The 17,072-nt window shown below is 40.7% G+C and overlaps 2 protein-coding genes across 2 annotated transcripts in view; both read right to left on the reverse strand.

The window, feature by feature from the left end:
* The window catches only part of LOC307002185 (uncharacterized protein), a 445,540-nt gene that overhangs the window by 187,765 nt on the left and 240,703 nt on the right, over nucleotides 1–17,072 (reverse strand). The window lies entirely within an intron of this gene.
* On the reverse strand, nucleotides 1,003–16,719 carry LOC307002184 (uncharacterized protein). The gene is made up of 3 exons (XM_079619505.1): nucleotides 16,634–16,719; nucleotides 13,706–13,838; nucleotides 1,003–3,320 (listed from the first exon to the last, which is right to left on the reverse strand). The coding sequence occupies exons 2-3, from the start codon at nucleotides 13,788–13,790 to the stop codon at nucleotides 1,897–1,899; spliced, it is 1,509 nt and encodes a 502-aa protein (XP_079475631.1). The 5' UTR covers nucleotides 13,791–13,838; nucleotides 16,634–16,719; the 3' UTR covers nucleotides 1,003–1,896.

Raw genomic sequence — 17,072 nt, forward strand, 5'->3', positions numbered from 1 at the left:
CTTCCCTCATACTCATTCCATGAACCAGAACATGGTGTATGATCGTTGCTCTAATTTCATTGGAAATGATGGCTCTTGTTTCTCCTCCTCCTCTTCCTCTTCTGTCTCTTCCTCGGTCTCCTCCTCCTCCGTCTCTTCCGTCTCTTCCTCCATCTCTTCTTCCTCCTCCTCCGTCTCTTCTTCCTCCTCCGTCTATTCTTCCTCTTACGTCTCTTCCCCTGTCTACTCCTCCTCCTCCGTCTCTTCCTCCTCCTCCTCCATCTCTTCCTCCTTCTCCTCCGTCTCTTCTTCCTCCTCCGTCTCTTCTTCCTCCTACGTCTCTTCCCCTATCTGCTCCTCCTCCTCTGTCTCTTCCTCCTCCGTCTATGTCTCTTCCTCCTCCTCTGTCTCCTTCTCCTCCGTCTCTGTCTCTTCCTCCTCCTCTGTCTCCTTCTCCTCCGTCTCTTTCTCCTCGTCCTCGTCCTTGTCCTTGTCCTCCTCTTCCTCATCCTCCTTCTCTCCTGCCCTCCATTGTGAAAATCACAAATGCCATTTGGATTTGACATGGCTTTATATCCTGATTACTGATTTGGTGCAACACATTACTGATTTGAAACAGGTGTGTTCAATTTTGAGTGCTTGTGTGTTACCAATGACAATAGTGTGTTGCTTGTGTTTCACTTTTGGGGGCTGTGTTTGCCATTCTTAGTTGAAGTGCACCACAATGCTACATGTGCTTTGTGAATGACAATGTGTTTACAGTTTTCCACAAAAAGTGATTCCGATTTGCTAGTTGTGTCTAACCACATGAGAAGTGTTTACAGTTCTGCAAACTGTGTGATTCAATCAATAAAGTGGTTTGTACACTTGCAACTTTGGTTTTGCAAATGGATTTTAGTGTTTTAGCAATTCAGAAATACTGTAATACATATACATGTCATACGCTGCCTTTTTGGCTGGGCTTAATGATCAATCAAATCTCATAGTGATTATTCTCTTTATCATAAGAATGCTCACCCTCTTGTCGTTCTCTTCAAGCAGGATCTCCCTGATCCAGGTAGAAGGAAAAACTCGTACTCAAAAATCCAAGGTCCAGTCAGATGATTATAATAAATGTTTAACAATATTTATTAAAAGAATCAAATGAAAAAGGAATACTTGTTACAGATTATAATAGAGTACTAACTAACAGATAGATACTAGCTTGACTTAAATGGCTTCTTGCATCTGGCACGCTGGCAATCCAGATCTTTGTTAGCAAGGAAGAGCGAAGAGTTCGTCTGGTTCTTCCTTCCTTATAGTCCAGTTTCAGCAAACAATAGTACGCTGCGTTTAGTAATAGCAAGCTGCGTTTAGTAGCAACAACAAATCATAATCTATGTGCGCATTGTATGCCTGGCTGTCAGCAAAAGTAATTATAGCAAGCAGCGAACAACTGCAGACGAGCAACTGCAGGAAGTGCGCGTTTTCTAGTCTTGCAGGAAGCGCGTGTGCTCTAGTAAACGTAACATGCCTTTAGCAAGTGCAGCTGCGGATACTAAGTGCTACAGAACAACACAGTATTTTCTTTGTTAAGCAATACATCTCAAAAATGTTATATTTCTACACAGTGATTACTTCATTCAGTATGACATTTTAAATGGTTATCTTCTTTAACAGTCCGGATAGCTCTCCAACATGGGTTGTCACATACTGAGCTGTGGTTTTCTTATTATGACCTTTCCTGATCTTTTATCGACATTGGACATCAGGGGAAGCGAGTGAAGTGCCACCCAAATATGTTTTTTCTATTACAAAGTGAACTAAGGGTTACTTTATGTGTGAAACTCTTTCCACACTAAGCAGGGTTAGGCATGTGGACATTTTCTTCTTCTTCTAATAAGCAGTTTCTCTCCAGTGTGAATGATAATGTGAAACCTAAGATTTACAACTGTTATAAAGCTTTTCTCCAGTGTGAATTCTCATGTGGGAATTAAGTTTTTTTTTTTTAGTGAAACTCCGTTCACAATGAGAGCAAGTATACGGCTTTTCTCCAGTGTGAATTCTCATGTGGGCTTTAAGGGTTTTTTTTTTATTGAAACTTTTTCCACACTGTTGGCAGGTGAAAGGTTTCTCTCCAGTGTGAATTCTCATGTGGTCTTTAAGGCTTTGTTTTTGAGTGAAACTCTTTCCACACTGTTGACAGGTGAAAGGACTCTCTCCAGTGTGAACTATCATGTGGACTTTAAGGCCTTGTTTTTGATTGAAACTTTTTCCACACTGTTGACAGGTGAAAGGACTCTCTCCAGTGTGAATTCTCATGTGGACATTAAGGTTTTGTTTTTGATTGAAACTCTTTCCACACTGTTGGCAGGTGAAAGGATTCTGTCCAGTGTGAATTCTCATGTGGACTTTAAGGTTTTGGTTTCGATTGAAACTCTTTCCACACTGTTGGCAGGTGAAAGGACTCTCTCCAGTGTGAATTCTCATGTGTTCTTTAAAGCTTTGTTTATGAGTGAAACTCTTTCCACACTGTTGACAGGTGAAAGGACTCTCTCCAGTGTGAACTATCATGTGGACTTTAAGGCCTTGTTTTTGATTGAAACTCTTTCCACACTGTTGACAGGTGAAAGGACTATCTCCAGTGTGAATTCTCATGTGGACATTAAGGTTTTGTTTTAGATTGAAACTCTTTCCACACTGTTGACAGGTGAAAGGACTCTCTCCAGTGTGAATTCTCATGTGGACTTTGAGGCCTTGTTTTTGATTGAAACTTTTTCCACACTGTTGACAGGTGAAAGGACTCTCTCCAGTGTGAATTCTCATGTGGACTTTAAGGTTTTGGTTTCGATTGAAACTCTTTCCACACTGTTGGCAGGTGAAAGGACTCTCTCCAGTGTGAATTCTCATGTGTTCTTTAAGGCTTTGTTTTTGAGTGAAACTCTTTCCACACTGTTGGCAGGTGAAAGGACTCTCTCCAGTGTGAATTCTCATGTGGACATTAAGGTTTTGTTTTTGATTGAAACTCTTTCCACACTGTTGACAGGTGAAAGGATTCTGTCCAGTGTGAATTCTCTCATGGGAATTAAGGATGTGTTTATGAGCAAAATTCTGTTCACAATGAGAGCAAGTATAAGGTTTTTCTCCAGTGTGAATTCTCATGTGGGCTTCAAGGCTTTGTATTTGAGCGAAACTTTTTCCACATTCAAGGCAAGTGAAATAACTGTTAGGTTTGGTCTTCTGAGCTCTTTTTCGTGAGTGAGTCTTTTCCATCTTTGTTGATTTCTCTCCAGTCTTGAAATCATGATGTTCATCTTCCATATTATTCAGTTCTTGACTCTCCTCTTTCAGCGGCATTAGGTCTAGAGCGAAAAAAGATAAATACAAGTTAACACCAACTTAATGGCAACACACAGCTGGCAACCTCACAGCTTAACTAACTTGACTAACTGGGAAAGTGTCTGCATGCGTTTAAGATAATTCACAAACATTGTGGCAGCAAACTCCCAGATGGGTGAAATGGGACTGTATTGGCACATACACTGCAGCTGGTGGTCAATGCCATCTGTGTTTGTGCATCATGTTATCATTACAGCTGGGCAGCTTGTCAGACACTTCAACCATAGTACCTCTACATTCAAGGCACTGGAGGCAAAACAAGAACAAATGCAATTTCCGAAACACCAGCTCATTCAATTGTGCAAAACTAGATGAAACTCAGTGTGTGATGGAGGTCTTCACAGTGAACCCGAGACCCGTTGACCCGGGACCTGACCCGGGACCCGTACGGGTTCGGGTCTATATTTTAAATGATCAGCCGGGTCCGGGTCGGGTCCAAATCTATTACTTAGGGTCCCGGGTCTGTTTAACATTGTGTGTAATACCCGTGCGAGTCATCAATCTCAAAAATGCGTCTTGTCACACTCATATTTAATATATTTTAAATCAGTAACATAATCTGAGGTGAACTGTCACATGAATGTTTACTTTGACACTCAAAATAAATTGCGTTAAAAAGCATATTTTAGGTTGATCCAGCTAGCGCGCATGTGCAGTCAAGCGCGTGTCATGTTTCTATGGCAACCAGTTACCAGAGGCAGAGCTTCAGTGAGGGACAGCCAAACCGCGCTTTATATTTTACAATGTAAATTAACCGTTTTGTTTCATCTTAAAGTTTTAGTGGTCAGATTCAGACTCGATGATGCAGAGCAGAGAGCACGGAGATGATAACAAATAAATAACGTCAGCGCAGCGGCCATGGCACTGAATGAGCAATCGTTATTATAGTTCAAAAGAGCAAACAGCCAAAAGTTATTGTGCAAGTTAGCAGCTAACTCGTTTAATTTGTCATCCGTCACCGTGAGTCCGTGAGATCAAGTGGACTTTTGAAGCTGAAATAACAAGGATTAAGCTTGGACTTGGTGGAATAACGAGAGGAATAACATGGATAACTTTCTTGTCGGATTGTAATGCATCACAGCCAGTCAGGTAACGTTACAAGGAAAGGATGGAGAGACTACTACGCTGCTACGGCTCCTTAAATTAGGTAAGACAAAAAGTTGTAATTTTTCGCAACAGGTTTATTGACTTGTAATAGCAGTTTAAGGTGGAATATGTGACAATCGGGTCCAGTCGGGTCTGTGTCTTCCCGGCAGTTTCGGGTCCAGCTTACAAAAATAATCGACGGGTCCAGGTCGGGTCCGGTTAGGCATTTATCGGGTCTGCACGGGTCCGGGTCCAGCTTTTGAAATAATAGTCTGGTCCGGGTCGGTTCGGTGTAGCAAATTACGGGTCCCTTCGGGTTCGGGTACAAATTTTTGGACCCGTGAAGACCTCTAGTGTGTGAGGTGTTTGGGAGACTTCTTGTTCTGTCTGACCGAACATTAACAAAGCTGCAAGAAGCCAGGGGTCTGTTTTTCGTATGTCACTAAATACATCCGAGATCAAATGGCACATCCAAGATGATATCATCATGCTAATCATGATCTGGCTGAATAGCTTCTTCGAACACACCTGTTGTTTATGATTAGTATTGCTGGATTGAGTTATCTGAGATAACTGCGCGTTCATGCGTTGGTTTAAAAGGGGATATGTATTGATAGTAGAAACATTAATCAGCAACGTTGCTATAGGCTGCTCACCATGGCCAAAGAGCGCGCACAGTTTTTCTCTGAGCAGAGCAAGTGCTAATAGTCGAAATGTATGCAGAATTTGAAAGTTTATTTAAAACGTCATGGAAAGCCTCAAAGTGTTCAAAAGCCAGGAGAGAGGGCTAGCAAAAAGTAGCAGACAAATTAAATGCTGCAACGACTGAGACAAATCAGACAATTATTTGTTATATTTAACAAATAATATTTAAAACTCAGTCTGGGATCTATGGTCCCATCCCCCCAACAAGGACAATAGGGGTCTTGGTTACCATGACTACAATCAGATAAGTTGGTTTTATTGCGGTTAAAAATGTGGACACGTGGAAAAAGCAGAGGCCAAACAGACAAACTTATCTGTAAATGAACATGCACCCCAGGACACTGTGTGAATGATTTTCTGTCTTGTGTAGTGTCTTTTGATACTATTATGTACTACAGACGCTATTATCACTGTTATTTTTATGGCATTATTACCTGCAGCACCAACTATACACAAGATTACTTCAAATTCGCCAAATGAACGTCCTCGCCGTACAAACATTTTATCGTCGCCGGCAGGAAAGGAGGAGAAGACTGCAAGCAATCATGCGAGCTCTGGCACCTTCATTTGGGGAGAGACCAAGGTGAGTTGCAATGTTTCCATACTGGCCGTCTGTTTCAAAAGACGAGTTGTCACGGGCGATTTATAATTGTGTCCTTATTTCAATGAATTTCTCCGTGCATAGAAATAGAAAAACAACATTTAAGATTTAAAATTAAATATTCATGACAGCTATACTGACAGCTCTAGGTCTGCAGAATGTCAACATATTTATTTAATCTGCAACTGTTAGGCTATAAGACATTTACCTGCTTATTTTACACAACCTTATTGCATGTGTTATATTTAGCATGAGTTAATAGGGCCTAAAAATTGGTGAATATTATGGCATCTTGTTTTTTTAATCTTTTACAGAAACATCTGGGTCCAGCCACGATGTATTGCTTGGTGGCAGTATATATGTGACAACTGGACAGAGAGAGATTGGCTGCTCAACTTCCGAATGAGAAGAACCACCTTCAATCATCTCTGTGAGATTCTTCGTCAAAGGCTGACTCGACAGGATACAAGATACCGCCAGGCAGTGCCGGTGGAGTTGTGTGTGGCGATATGCTTGTGGAGGCTGGCCACCAATCTTGAGCTCCGATCTATCTCTCACCTCTTTGGTGTGGGAATGTCAAGTGCTTGTGTCTTCACCCAACAAGTTGTCACTGCCATCAACGACATCATAAAGCCACAATACCTACACATACCATCATCTGCAGAAGTCAGATAAATAGTCAGATGATTCAGTGACAGGTGGGGGTTCCCACAGTGTGCCGGAGCTGTGGATGGCACTCATATTTGCATCATGGCACCACCTCACAACCCAGCTGACTACTACAACCGCAAAGGCTTCTATTTAGTAATCCTGCAAGGTGTTGTGGACCACAATATGAAGTTTTGGGATGTCAACAACGGCTGGCCTGGGAGGGTTCATGCGTGTTCTCAAACTCGTCCCTTTATGAACGAGGGCAGAATGGAACGCTATTGCCAGGATGGCAAGAAACCATTCAGGGTGTGGAGGTACCTCTTGTGATACTAGGAGATGCCGCGTATTCACTGCTACCATGGCTAATGAAGCCATACCCGGAGGGCAGAGGGATAACACCGGAACCATCTGTTTTCAATCACCGCTTGAGTCAACCCAGAATGACTGTGGAGAGGGCTTTTGGACGCTTGAAAGGAAGATGGAGGTGCCTACTAAAGCGATGTGATTGTCATGTCACCTTAATCATTGACTTCATCTCCGCCTGCTGTGTCCTATACAATTTTTGCGAGAGTCATAATGAAGACATTGGCAATGAAGATGAAAATTATGATGCAAGACCAGACCCTGCAGACCGTGTCATTGGGGCAAATATTAGGTATATTATTATTCAAATCTGTAGGTATGGACATTGTTTTGCCACTTCCATCCTTCGCATTGCATTATTGCTTGTTCTGTCAAGAAACACAATTATTGTTGCCTGTTATGTTCTGCAACCAACGACAATAAATGTATAATTGTTTTACTACAGTTTATTGCTGAAATAGTTGTGTTGATCTTGTTCTGTTTATAATTAAATCACAGTTCAGTATGTAAGAGAGAGATGACACACTTAAATTTGGTCAACATTTATTATAGAAAAATAAAATAATTTTTACAATGTTGAATAAAGGAATAAACTTTAGCACCAAAGACATATTGCAGACTCAAACAAAAGAGCTGAATAGACATTAGGAGAATATGGCTCTTTTGCAACACATTTTCTGCATAACTGTTTTTCTTTTTCAACTCCAAACAGACATGGCCATATAAAATATAACTCAATACAGCTATACCGTATAGGTCAAATGAAAAGTAAAACCCAAACATAAATAAAGAATACACTTGTTTGTTCACATTTGAAAGTTTGTTTAATTTCAAGATCTGAGGTGAATTATCCATTGTTGCTTTTACATATACAAAGCTGGGAGTGACATTCAAAGTCACATTACACGCTTTTAACATTAAATAAAGCACATAAAACAGTACCAGAGATTATCGTGGCATAGTTTGTTATTCCAGCCGCGACATCGCAGAAAAATAGAAACCGTTTCCAAAATAGGATCGTTGCGTGTCGCCGTCGCGGCTAGTTAGGACAAAAACTCTGATTAACATGGAGAAGATAGCTTTACTCACCAATTTTGGAAGTATTTACTGTAGTATTGGAGCACTTGAAGTTGACGCTGATGGGGAAGACTCCACCACCTTAATGGGTGAGCTTGTTGGGCGAGTGCCCAGAATGCTATCCAGGTCGTCATAAAAAGGACATGTGTCCTTCGCATTTGTCGATGCACCACTTTTTCTCATGGCATTGCGCGCCTTTGTATATTGCTGCCGCAGTTTCTTTATCTTCAGGTGGCATTGCTCTCCCGTCCTCTCATACCCTCTCTCTCTCATCCTCTCCGAAAATATTTGGAAAGTGTCTGCATTTTTGTGCGTTTTTTTCCAGTTGACTTCTTATTATGTCATCAGACCATACTTCAATTAAAAAGCTCGTCTCCTCCTCTCCCCATGTGCTACCACGGCTCATTTTTCCTGCCATCTTCTGTTTTTTCGGCTATGCGGGAACCACCGGAACTTCCTGTAAATGGTCCGAAAGTCCGAACCATACATAAATGCTTTCACACTAGAAACGAACCAAACCTTTGGCCAGTTTGATCCGGACCGTGGTCCGGCGGAGGTTTCACACCTGCAATTTTGATTCGGACCAAACTGAAAAGTCCGGACCAAACAAGGTAGGTGTGAAAGGGCCCTTTGATACTATGTATTTTATGATAGAACCAAAGCTAAATGTAAATGTCTCAAGTCAAGTCAAGTCAAGTCAAGAATATTTGTATAGCGCTTTTCACAATACAGGTTGTATCAAAGCAGCTTCACAGTATTAATTAAAATAATAATAAAACGTCCATGTTTGGTAATGCTAATCAATAGTATTATTCATTAATTAATTAAATTGAATATCCCAGACTGAGCAAGCCAAAGGCAACAATTTGTCTCCTATCTAATCATTCCTCATTTAATGACTCATCACCTTCTCATAGAATTCAGTGTGTTTTGATATATCTATCTGAGTATAAATGAACACAAACAGCAAGGCCTATGTCTAACCACACCTGAGACAGAGCCATAAATCCTCCCAACAGAGGAATTTCCCGCTAGGAAATTCCCCCCTTCTTATTGGTCGAGCCAACCCTGAGAGATGGGACCTTTCTCAGACTTTAAATGGGCTCTACACAAGCTCTTCCCTCTCTTGGCCTTCTCGGTACGTTCACATAGCTGTCCTGCATGGCCAGACTAGGCCCCAGGGCAGCAGGCCTTGGCCCACAACCAGCCATGTGCTCATTCAGGAGAGAGAGAACTCTCTCAACCAGAACAGAATCAAAGGACAACATCAGGAGTGTGACACAATGTCTTCAATTTAATGCAGAAGTCGTCCATCGCAACTCCAACCATCAACTCTTCTGACTTCCTCCGTTCTCCTATTTGCTCTGCGTGTCCTCTCTGGCCCAGGGTTGATGTTCATGTTCTTCTAACATAGAAGTTGCTTGCCATAGAAAAGCACCTCTTCAGCGGACCGAAACTCAAGCTGCTATCGTGAACGCACAAGTAACTCCGCTGTTGTGCGTGTTCTGGTGAGAAGACGAAAAAGGAGCTGAGCTCGTGACTTGAGGCGCTGTCAAAACCAGCTATATATTTGTGCTTTTATATATTGTTCATCCAAAGCATCACTGAAATATTTAAATGTTTTTGTTTATTTAAATTTAAAGTTTAGTTCTGTATTATTATTCTCTTTTAGTGTTATATGAAATAATGACATTACAAAGTCAAAACGCCCACCACACACCAGCTTATTGGTGGAGAGATTAAGGAGTATATGGGGATGATTAGGAGGCCATGATGGATAGAGGCCAAAGGGCAAATTTGTCCAGGATGTCAGGGTTAAACCCCTACTCTTTTTCAGAAGGACATCCTAAAATTTGTAATGACCACAGAGTGTCAGGACCTCGGTTTAACGCCTTATCCAAAAGACGGTGCTCTTTGACAGTATAGTGTCCCCATCACTATACAGAAGAAGCAATCGAACAGCAGGAAAGAGCATCAGTCTGTGAGAGTGTTTACTTGTCTCAGTAGATTTTAGCGTGGTTCTTTGTGGCTAGGAAACTTTGTTTTTGTTTACTGTGTTTTACTCTGGTAAAACGCGAGGCCACGAGGCCTTTGTTTGTTTGTGTCGTGACTTTTGAGTTTCGCTTGGATCAACACGAGGGCGTAGCTAGCTGTATTCAACAACGAGGTATTAGGCGGGTATAAATAGGTTAGTGCACCACGGCAGCGGTCGCGGCAGATGTGGGATGAAGCCCTCATCATGTGAAGACCAAAGAGTGTAAAGACCAACGACTCTACCTGTGCGACTACGGCGAGCAAGGACACCGGCAAGGCACTTGAGTATTAATTTCTCGTCAGTTGTTTTATCTTCTTGTTTTTTCCTCTCTCTCTTCTACTCAACTTTCAACTGATCTTTCTGTTTGTGAGCTCTTACACCATGCGTTTTCTATTCCCTACTATTACTAACATGTGTAAATCCAATGTCATACGTCGAAGGCGGTACAATCCTAACAACCTGCGTACCCTTCCGATGTCTTCTAGTACCATTTTCTCTTTTCCTATTGGTCTCTGGAATTGTCAGTCCGCTGTAAACAAAGCTGACTTCATTACATCTATTTCTAGTCATTCAGGTCTCAGGCTTTTGGCCCTGTTTGAGACCTGGATCAAACCAGAGGACACTGCCACACCGCTCTCCGCTAACTTCACTTTCTCACACACCCCTCGTCTGACTGGAAGGGGTGGAGGTACTGGTCTGCTCATCTCAAACGATTGGAAATTTAATCCTTTACCACCTTTGTGTAACAATAGCTCATTTGAATCACATTCTATTACCATCACCAGTCCTAATAAAATCCATTGTGTAATTATATATCGTCCCCCAGGTCAGCTTAGCAGTTTCTTAGAGGAGCTTGATGTGCTACTCTCATCCTTCCCCGAGGATGGCACTCCTCTCATAGTTCTTGGAGACTTCAACATCCATCTTGAAAAACCTCCAGTTGCTGATTTCCACACTCTGCTTGCCTCATTCGACCTCAAATGAGTATCGACTGCGGCTACTCCCAAATCAGGTAACAAATTGGACCTTATTTACACACGCTACTGCTCCACTGACCATACTCTAGTCACTCCACTGCACACCTTAGATCACTTCCTCACTCTCAACCTGCCTCAGAACACAACACGCACTCCTCCACAGGTCACCTTTTGGCGGAACCTACGCTCACTCACCCTCTCGTCTATCCTCTTTGATCTCATCCACACTTCCTCCACTAGACCAGCTCTCAGCACTAGATACTAACAATGCCACTGATACTCTTTTCCCCCCTTTAATATCCTGCTTGGACAACTTCTGCCCCCTTTCCTCCAGGCCAGCCCGCGCCACTCCCTCTGCCCCCTGGTTCTCCGTGAACATTGTGCTAAACTCAGGGGTGCAGAGAGGAAGTGGCGCAAATCCAAAGATCATACTGACCTTGGTCTTTATCAATCCCTCCTCTCTTCCTTCTCTGCTAACATATCTACTGCTAAAATTTTCACGCTAAAAAAAAGTGAAAATTTTCACATTTAGCTCCAAAACTCTGGAATAGCCTTCCTGATACTGTTCGTTGCTCAGACTCGCTCTCCCAGTTCAAAACTAGATTAAAGACGCATCTCTTGCCAGGCATTCATATAATATTTTTAATCTTACAGTTAAATCCGGCCTCTAGTTCATAACCGCCAGAGGAGAACTGGCCCCCGACTGAGCCTGAGTTCTCCCAAGGTTTTTTTTCTCCATTAGGTCACCTGATGGAGTTTTAGGTCACCATTAGGTCACTTGATGGAGTTTTTCGTTCCTTGCCACTGTTGCCTTTGGCTTGCTCAGTTGGGGATATTCAATTTAATTTAATCAATCAATAATACTATTGATCAGCATTACCAAACATGGACATTTTATTATTATTTTAATTATTACTGTGAAGCTGCTTTGATAGAATCTATATTGTGAAAAGCGCTATACAAATATTCTTGACTTGACTTGACTTAAAATTACTTACTATCGCAACAAAAGTAACAATTCTTCTGACTCTCGCATGCTTTTCAAAACCTTCTCCTCTCTTCTTAACCCTCCTCCTCCATCAACCCGGGTAACCCCACTGCTTAAGAAACCCACTCTAAATCCAGCACATCTAGAAAATTACAGACCAGTATACCTTCTTCCATTCGTCGCAAAAACACTTGAACGAGTTGTTTTCAAACAGATCTCCTCCTTTCTTACGCAGAACAACCTCTTGGACAACAACCAGTCTGGCTTCAAAAGCAGAAACTCAACTGAGACTGCTCTGCCCTCAGTAATTGAAGCTCTGAGATTGGCAAGAGCAGCTTCCAAGTCCTCAGTTCTCATCCTGCTGGATCTGTCTGCTGCCTTTGACACAGTTAACCACCAGATCCTCCTGTCAATCCTAAAGATGAAGGGCATCTCGGGAACTGCACTCCTGTGGCTCAAGTCTTATCTCTCGGATAGGTCCTTTAGGGTGTCGTGGAGGGGTGAGGTGTCTAAGACCCAACATCTAGCTACTGGTGTGCCTCAGGGCTCAGTGTTTGGACCACTTCTCTTCTCCCTCTACATGACATCACTAGGATCTGTGATTCAGAAACATGGCTTTTCCTATCACTGCTACGCTGATGACACACAACTCTACCTCTCATTCCAGCCTGATAATCCGACGGTAGCCGCTCGCATCTCAGCCTGCCTGACAGACATTTCTGGCTGGATGAAGGATCACCACCTTCAACTAAACCTTGCGAAGACAGAGCTACTTGTAATCCTGGCTAACCCAGCACTTCATCACAACTTCACCATTCAGCTAGGCTCGTCATCCATAACTCCATAAAGATCAGCCAGGAACCTTGGAGTTGTAATTGATGACCAATTGAACTTCACAGACCACATCGCTAGCACTGCCTGGTCATACAGATTTGCCTTGTACAACATCAGAAGGATCAGGCCCTTCCTATCAGAGCATGCTATACAACTCCTTGTTCTAGACTGGTCTTACATGAGCCGAAGAGAGCACCAGTCACTCCTCTCCTCACAAAATTGCAATGGTTGCTGCTCGCATCAAATTCAAGTCACTGACGTTTGCCTACAGAACAACCACTGGCACTGCTCCCTTGTACCTTAACTCATTACTTCAGACTTATGTGCCATCCAGAAACTTACGCTCTGCAAGCGAGCGGCGTCTTGTGGTGCCATCTCAAAGAGGCACAAAATATCTCTCTCTGACCTTCACCATGACTGTTCCCTGCTGGTGGAATGATCTGCCTAACTCAGCCAGAGCTGCTGAATCCGTAGCCATTTTTAAGAAACTGCTGAAGACGTATCTTTTTCGGCAGCACTTGATCCAGTAATACTAACACTTTCTCCTCTATTCTATCTTAAAAAAAAAAAAAAAAACTACGTTAGATTGAATTGCGAAGGGTCATAGCACTTACATACTGTTGTCCTACTGAAGTTTAATTGCTTCTATTGTTCTCATTTGTAAGTCGCTTTGGATAAAAGCGTCTGCTAAATGAATAATACTAATAATAATGTTACTGGCATCACTGGCCCTGATGTACACACAGCGTTGTTAATGTTTTTTAAGTCAGAGAAGATATGTAGGCAATGTAAAAAATAAATTTGTTCCGTTACCTCCAAACCCCCGTTTTAAGTTGCCGGATCTAAAGTTCATGCGGAAACACTTTATTTCCATTTGTCTGGTCATGTGATCTCAACAAACATGTCTGTCCACATGAGAAGACCCGCTCCACGTCAAATAAAACCGCTTTAATTAGGAAACTCATATGACATTCTTCAAAAATATAATTAATTTCTGGAGATCATTTTAATAAGGACCGAATGAAACTAACCTGTTTGCTCCTCAGTATCTTCATGTTTCACGCTGAACACTTCTTCAATCTTTATGTCTTCACTCTCCTCTTTAATAAACGCCATCTTTATAATAGTGTGACGTGGATCTCAGATGTTTCTCCAGGAGTTTTCCTGTGTTTGGACAAAGTCATGTTTAGGAACAGAATAATTAACAGAAAGAAAAATAAATCTACAGTAAATCTCTGTCTCAATCAGCTCTAGTTCAGTAGTTCAGCGCACTGGTGAGGGAGTCAGTCAGACTGAGAGTTAAAGGAGAACTACAGTCAATTTGAACATTGAGCTATTTTTTTTTGTAAATTTGGAGTGCTGTCAATACAGAGAACAACGACAAAAATCGGTGTTGCCTACACCGTGTTATCTTCTTTTTAAAATTTGCACCCTGTTGACTTCGATGGGGCAAGTTTTAAACTTAACCAGTCCTTGATGTGTCATACAAGTGCCCAGCCATGTTAGATGATTCCTTCAGAGTGAACACGAGTGAATCTGACTGCAGTAGATGTGAAAGATATTAATAAAAATGATGTTATCAGCCAGCACACATACCTGTATTTACTTCCTGTTTTCGGTGGAAGTCCAAAGTAGTCGATTGTCAAGTTCACGCCCATAGGTTTAGTTATCTATGATCACGCGCGTGAACTCGACAATCGACTAAACATTAGTCGCGCTCCACACTCCACAAACCCTTGGATGTGCGTCAAAATCTTGTGTTTATTTGTGATAATCTTAGCCCTGTATTATTATTGTGCCCTGAAGTGACATTGTATGAGGATGATGGGAGAAACACACCCAAATAAGCTTCGGTTAAACAGGCGTATAATCATTTGGGTAAATGTGTAAGCTAAATTATTTTTTCACATCTTCACGGACACAACAATGATTTCCCTCGTGTGTTGATATTTTTCCTTGTAATAATGTATGATTTGCACAAACTGCTGCGTCTGTTTAGATTAGAGAATCAAAGTGTGTGTGTGTTGTTCACACGCTACATTATGGCTAAGCACACGCCCTTAAAATAGCATATGACTAACGCGCGGCGCCACTGTCTTTAGACTCGGTTTCTCCTGGTCAGTGGCGGAGTTGTTTTCTGGAACTGCAGAATATCACCAGGGAACGTTTGCGCCGGAACACGCTCCTCTTTTCACTGAACCGCCCCCGCGAGCGCAAGTTCATTCCCTAATTTACCGACGTGCGTCTGTGGAGGGAAGAGTCCACTGTGTGCGGGTGCAAAATAGGAATGACACATGCGTCGGTGTACAAAGTCAATTGCGCTGGGTGCAAGATACGGCCCGTAGTGTCATTATCATTGGATATTCCCCCTAAAGTTACCAAATAATTGGATAAATGCTTTTAGATTTTATTTGGAAAAATAAGCCATATTATTTGAGAAAATACATTTTATGCAATCCAAAGAATATGGTGGTTTAGAGGTGTTGAGTTATGATGCTTTAAACAATGTATCTAAAATAAATTGGCTTATTCAGTATTTAAAAAATAAAGACCGTATTTGGAATTCCTTTCCTAACTATCTATTTAAACAATTGGGCGACCTCTCATTTTTATTGAAGTGTAATTATTCAATTGAAAAAATACAGTTTAAGCTTGCGAAATGTCATAAACAAGCTCTGATGTCATGGACACTGACCTATAAACATAACTTTTCACCTAGGAGATATTATATTTGGAACAATAAAGACATCCTTTACAAAAATAAATCTTTCTTTTTTGATTACTGGTTTGAAAACAATATTATATTAGTTAGTCAGCTTTTGAATAATGGTGGAAATGTATATACGGTATATATAGAGAATTTTTTTAATACATTTTTTAAAATACCAGTTAGACCTAAAGACTTTGCAGTTGTAATGGATAAAATTCCCAGGAAAGTATTGATCCTTCTTAGAAATGCATCACAGGAGGAAGATCTAAATTTTACAGATATCATGGGTAAAATATTTATACAGATATTTTACACAATATAGTCTCAAATAACTACATTAGGAATATACTTAATAATATTGTTTACCATCCAGCTCACTTTTTCGGGTCATCTGTGTTCATGTAAATTGGCGTAATGGTGAACAGTAGATAAATTCTACATTAAAACAAAGTAAAAGTCTCTTTTAAAATAATGCATAGAATCCAGTAAAACATGTGCTGGAACGAAATTAGATATTGATTACTCGTAATTTTTTTGTAAAGGTGAAAAGGAAACAATTTTTCCATTGCATACATAAAAAAATATTTTGGATTGATGTGGAGCGTTTAAATTAGAAAAAAATAATAATATTGATTTACAGCTGAGTGGATTTGACATAATGATACACTTCAATGATCATGGGATTGAGAAAGATAAGGCATACTTCATACAATTGTTAATATTAATGGGGAAGTTTCACATTCATAAAATGAAATAGTCTGACTCCAAACCTAACTTTTCATGCTTTAAAAATGATTTGATTTTAAGGCATTGCATTACTTTGTTTTTACTTTGAATGATTATGTCTCTTTGTATTGTTCTGGTTCATGGGATTAATAAAATGAAATAAAAAGAGAGTGCAAGTCTGCAGCCAGACGCTATTGGGTTTCGTCAGCGCGCGGTGATTCAAGCGCTTTGAATCAGTGAGTCATTTAACGCATTAGATTAAATTGACTCGGAGTTTCGAAAAGCTCCGTTTCTCCATCACCACTTTCCAAAACCCGAACTCGTGTTTACGATAAACTGATACACGATATAGTGCGCGAAATGAGACGCACCTTTTCTGTTACTCGCATGTGAATACGCTTTACTCACACATAAAACGCAATAATATTACATTAAGCTTATTACAAAGATATGTTCAATAATACATGGTCATATGCCTCTACATGTATCGATTTAAACTCTTTAAATGCGTAAAACCACAAACCTTTCTTCAGTCTAATCACAACAGTTGCAGGAGCACGGCGCAGCTTTATGATGTCATATCGCCAGACCAAAATAAAAGTCCTGTTCAAAATCCAGAGTCCATAGAAATTTATATAATAGATGTCATGGATGAATTCTTTGTGAAATATATATTTTAATACATGTTGTACAATTATGTGATGAAAAAGATTAAGAACTACTAATAATTGTTAAAAAGACTGTATTTGTTCTTAAAGTACAGTTCATGTGTCAGCAGCATTGAAATTCATTCCCAAACAATCATTAAAACTGACATTTAACTAAAAGAGACAGGGTTGTGTAATTTTATTTTATATATCAAAAAATATATAGAATATTTTTTAATATTTATTTTATACATTATCTTTACTGTTTGTAGGCCTACATGTATAATACAATAAAACAACAACCCAGTCTCTGTT

The sequence above is a fragment of the Phoxinus phoxinus genome (genome assembly GCF_949152265.1).
Source record: "Phoxinus phoxinus genome assembly, chromosome: 7".
Classification (NCBI taxonomy): Eukaryota; Metazoa; Chordata; class Actinopteri; order Cypriniformes; family Leuciscidae; genus Phoxinus; species Phoxinus phoxinus.

Bases quoted from the DNA above. Each gene is read 5' to 3' on its own strand.
- LOC307002184 (XM_079619505.1), bottom strand. From the start codon at position 13,790: ATGGCGTTTATTAAAGAGGAGAGTGAAGACATAAAGATTGAAGAAGTG. The intron at 3,321-13,705 runs GTTAGTTTCATT...TTTTCGCTCTAG, and splicing joins AGATACTGAGGAGCAAACAG to ACCTAATGCCGCTGAAAGAG.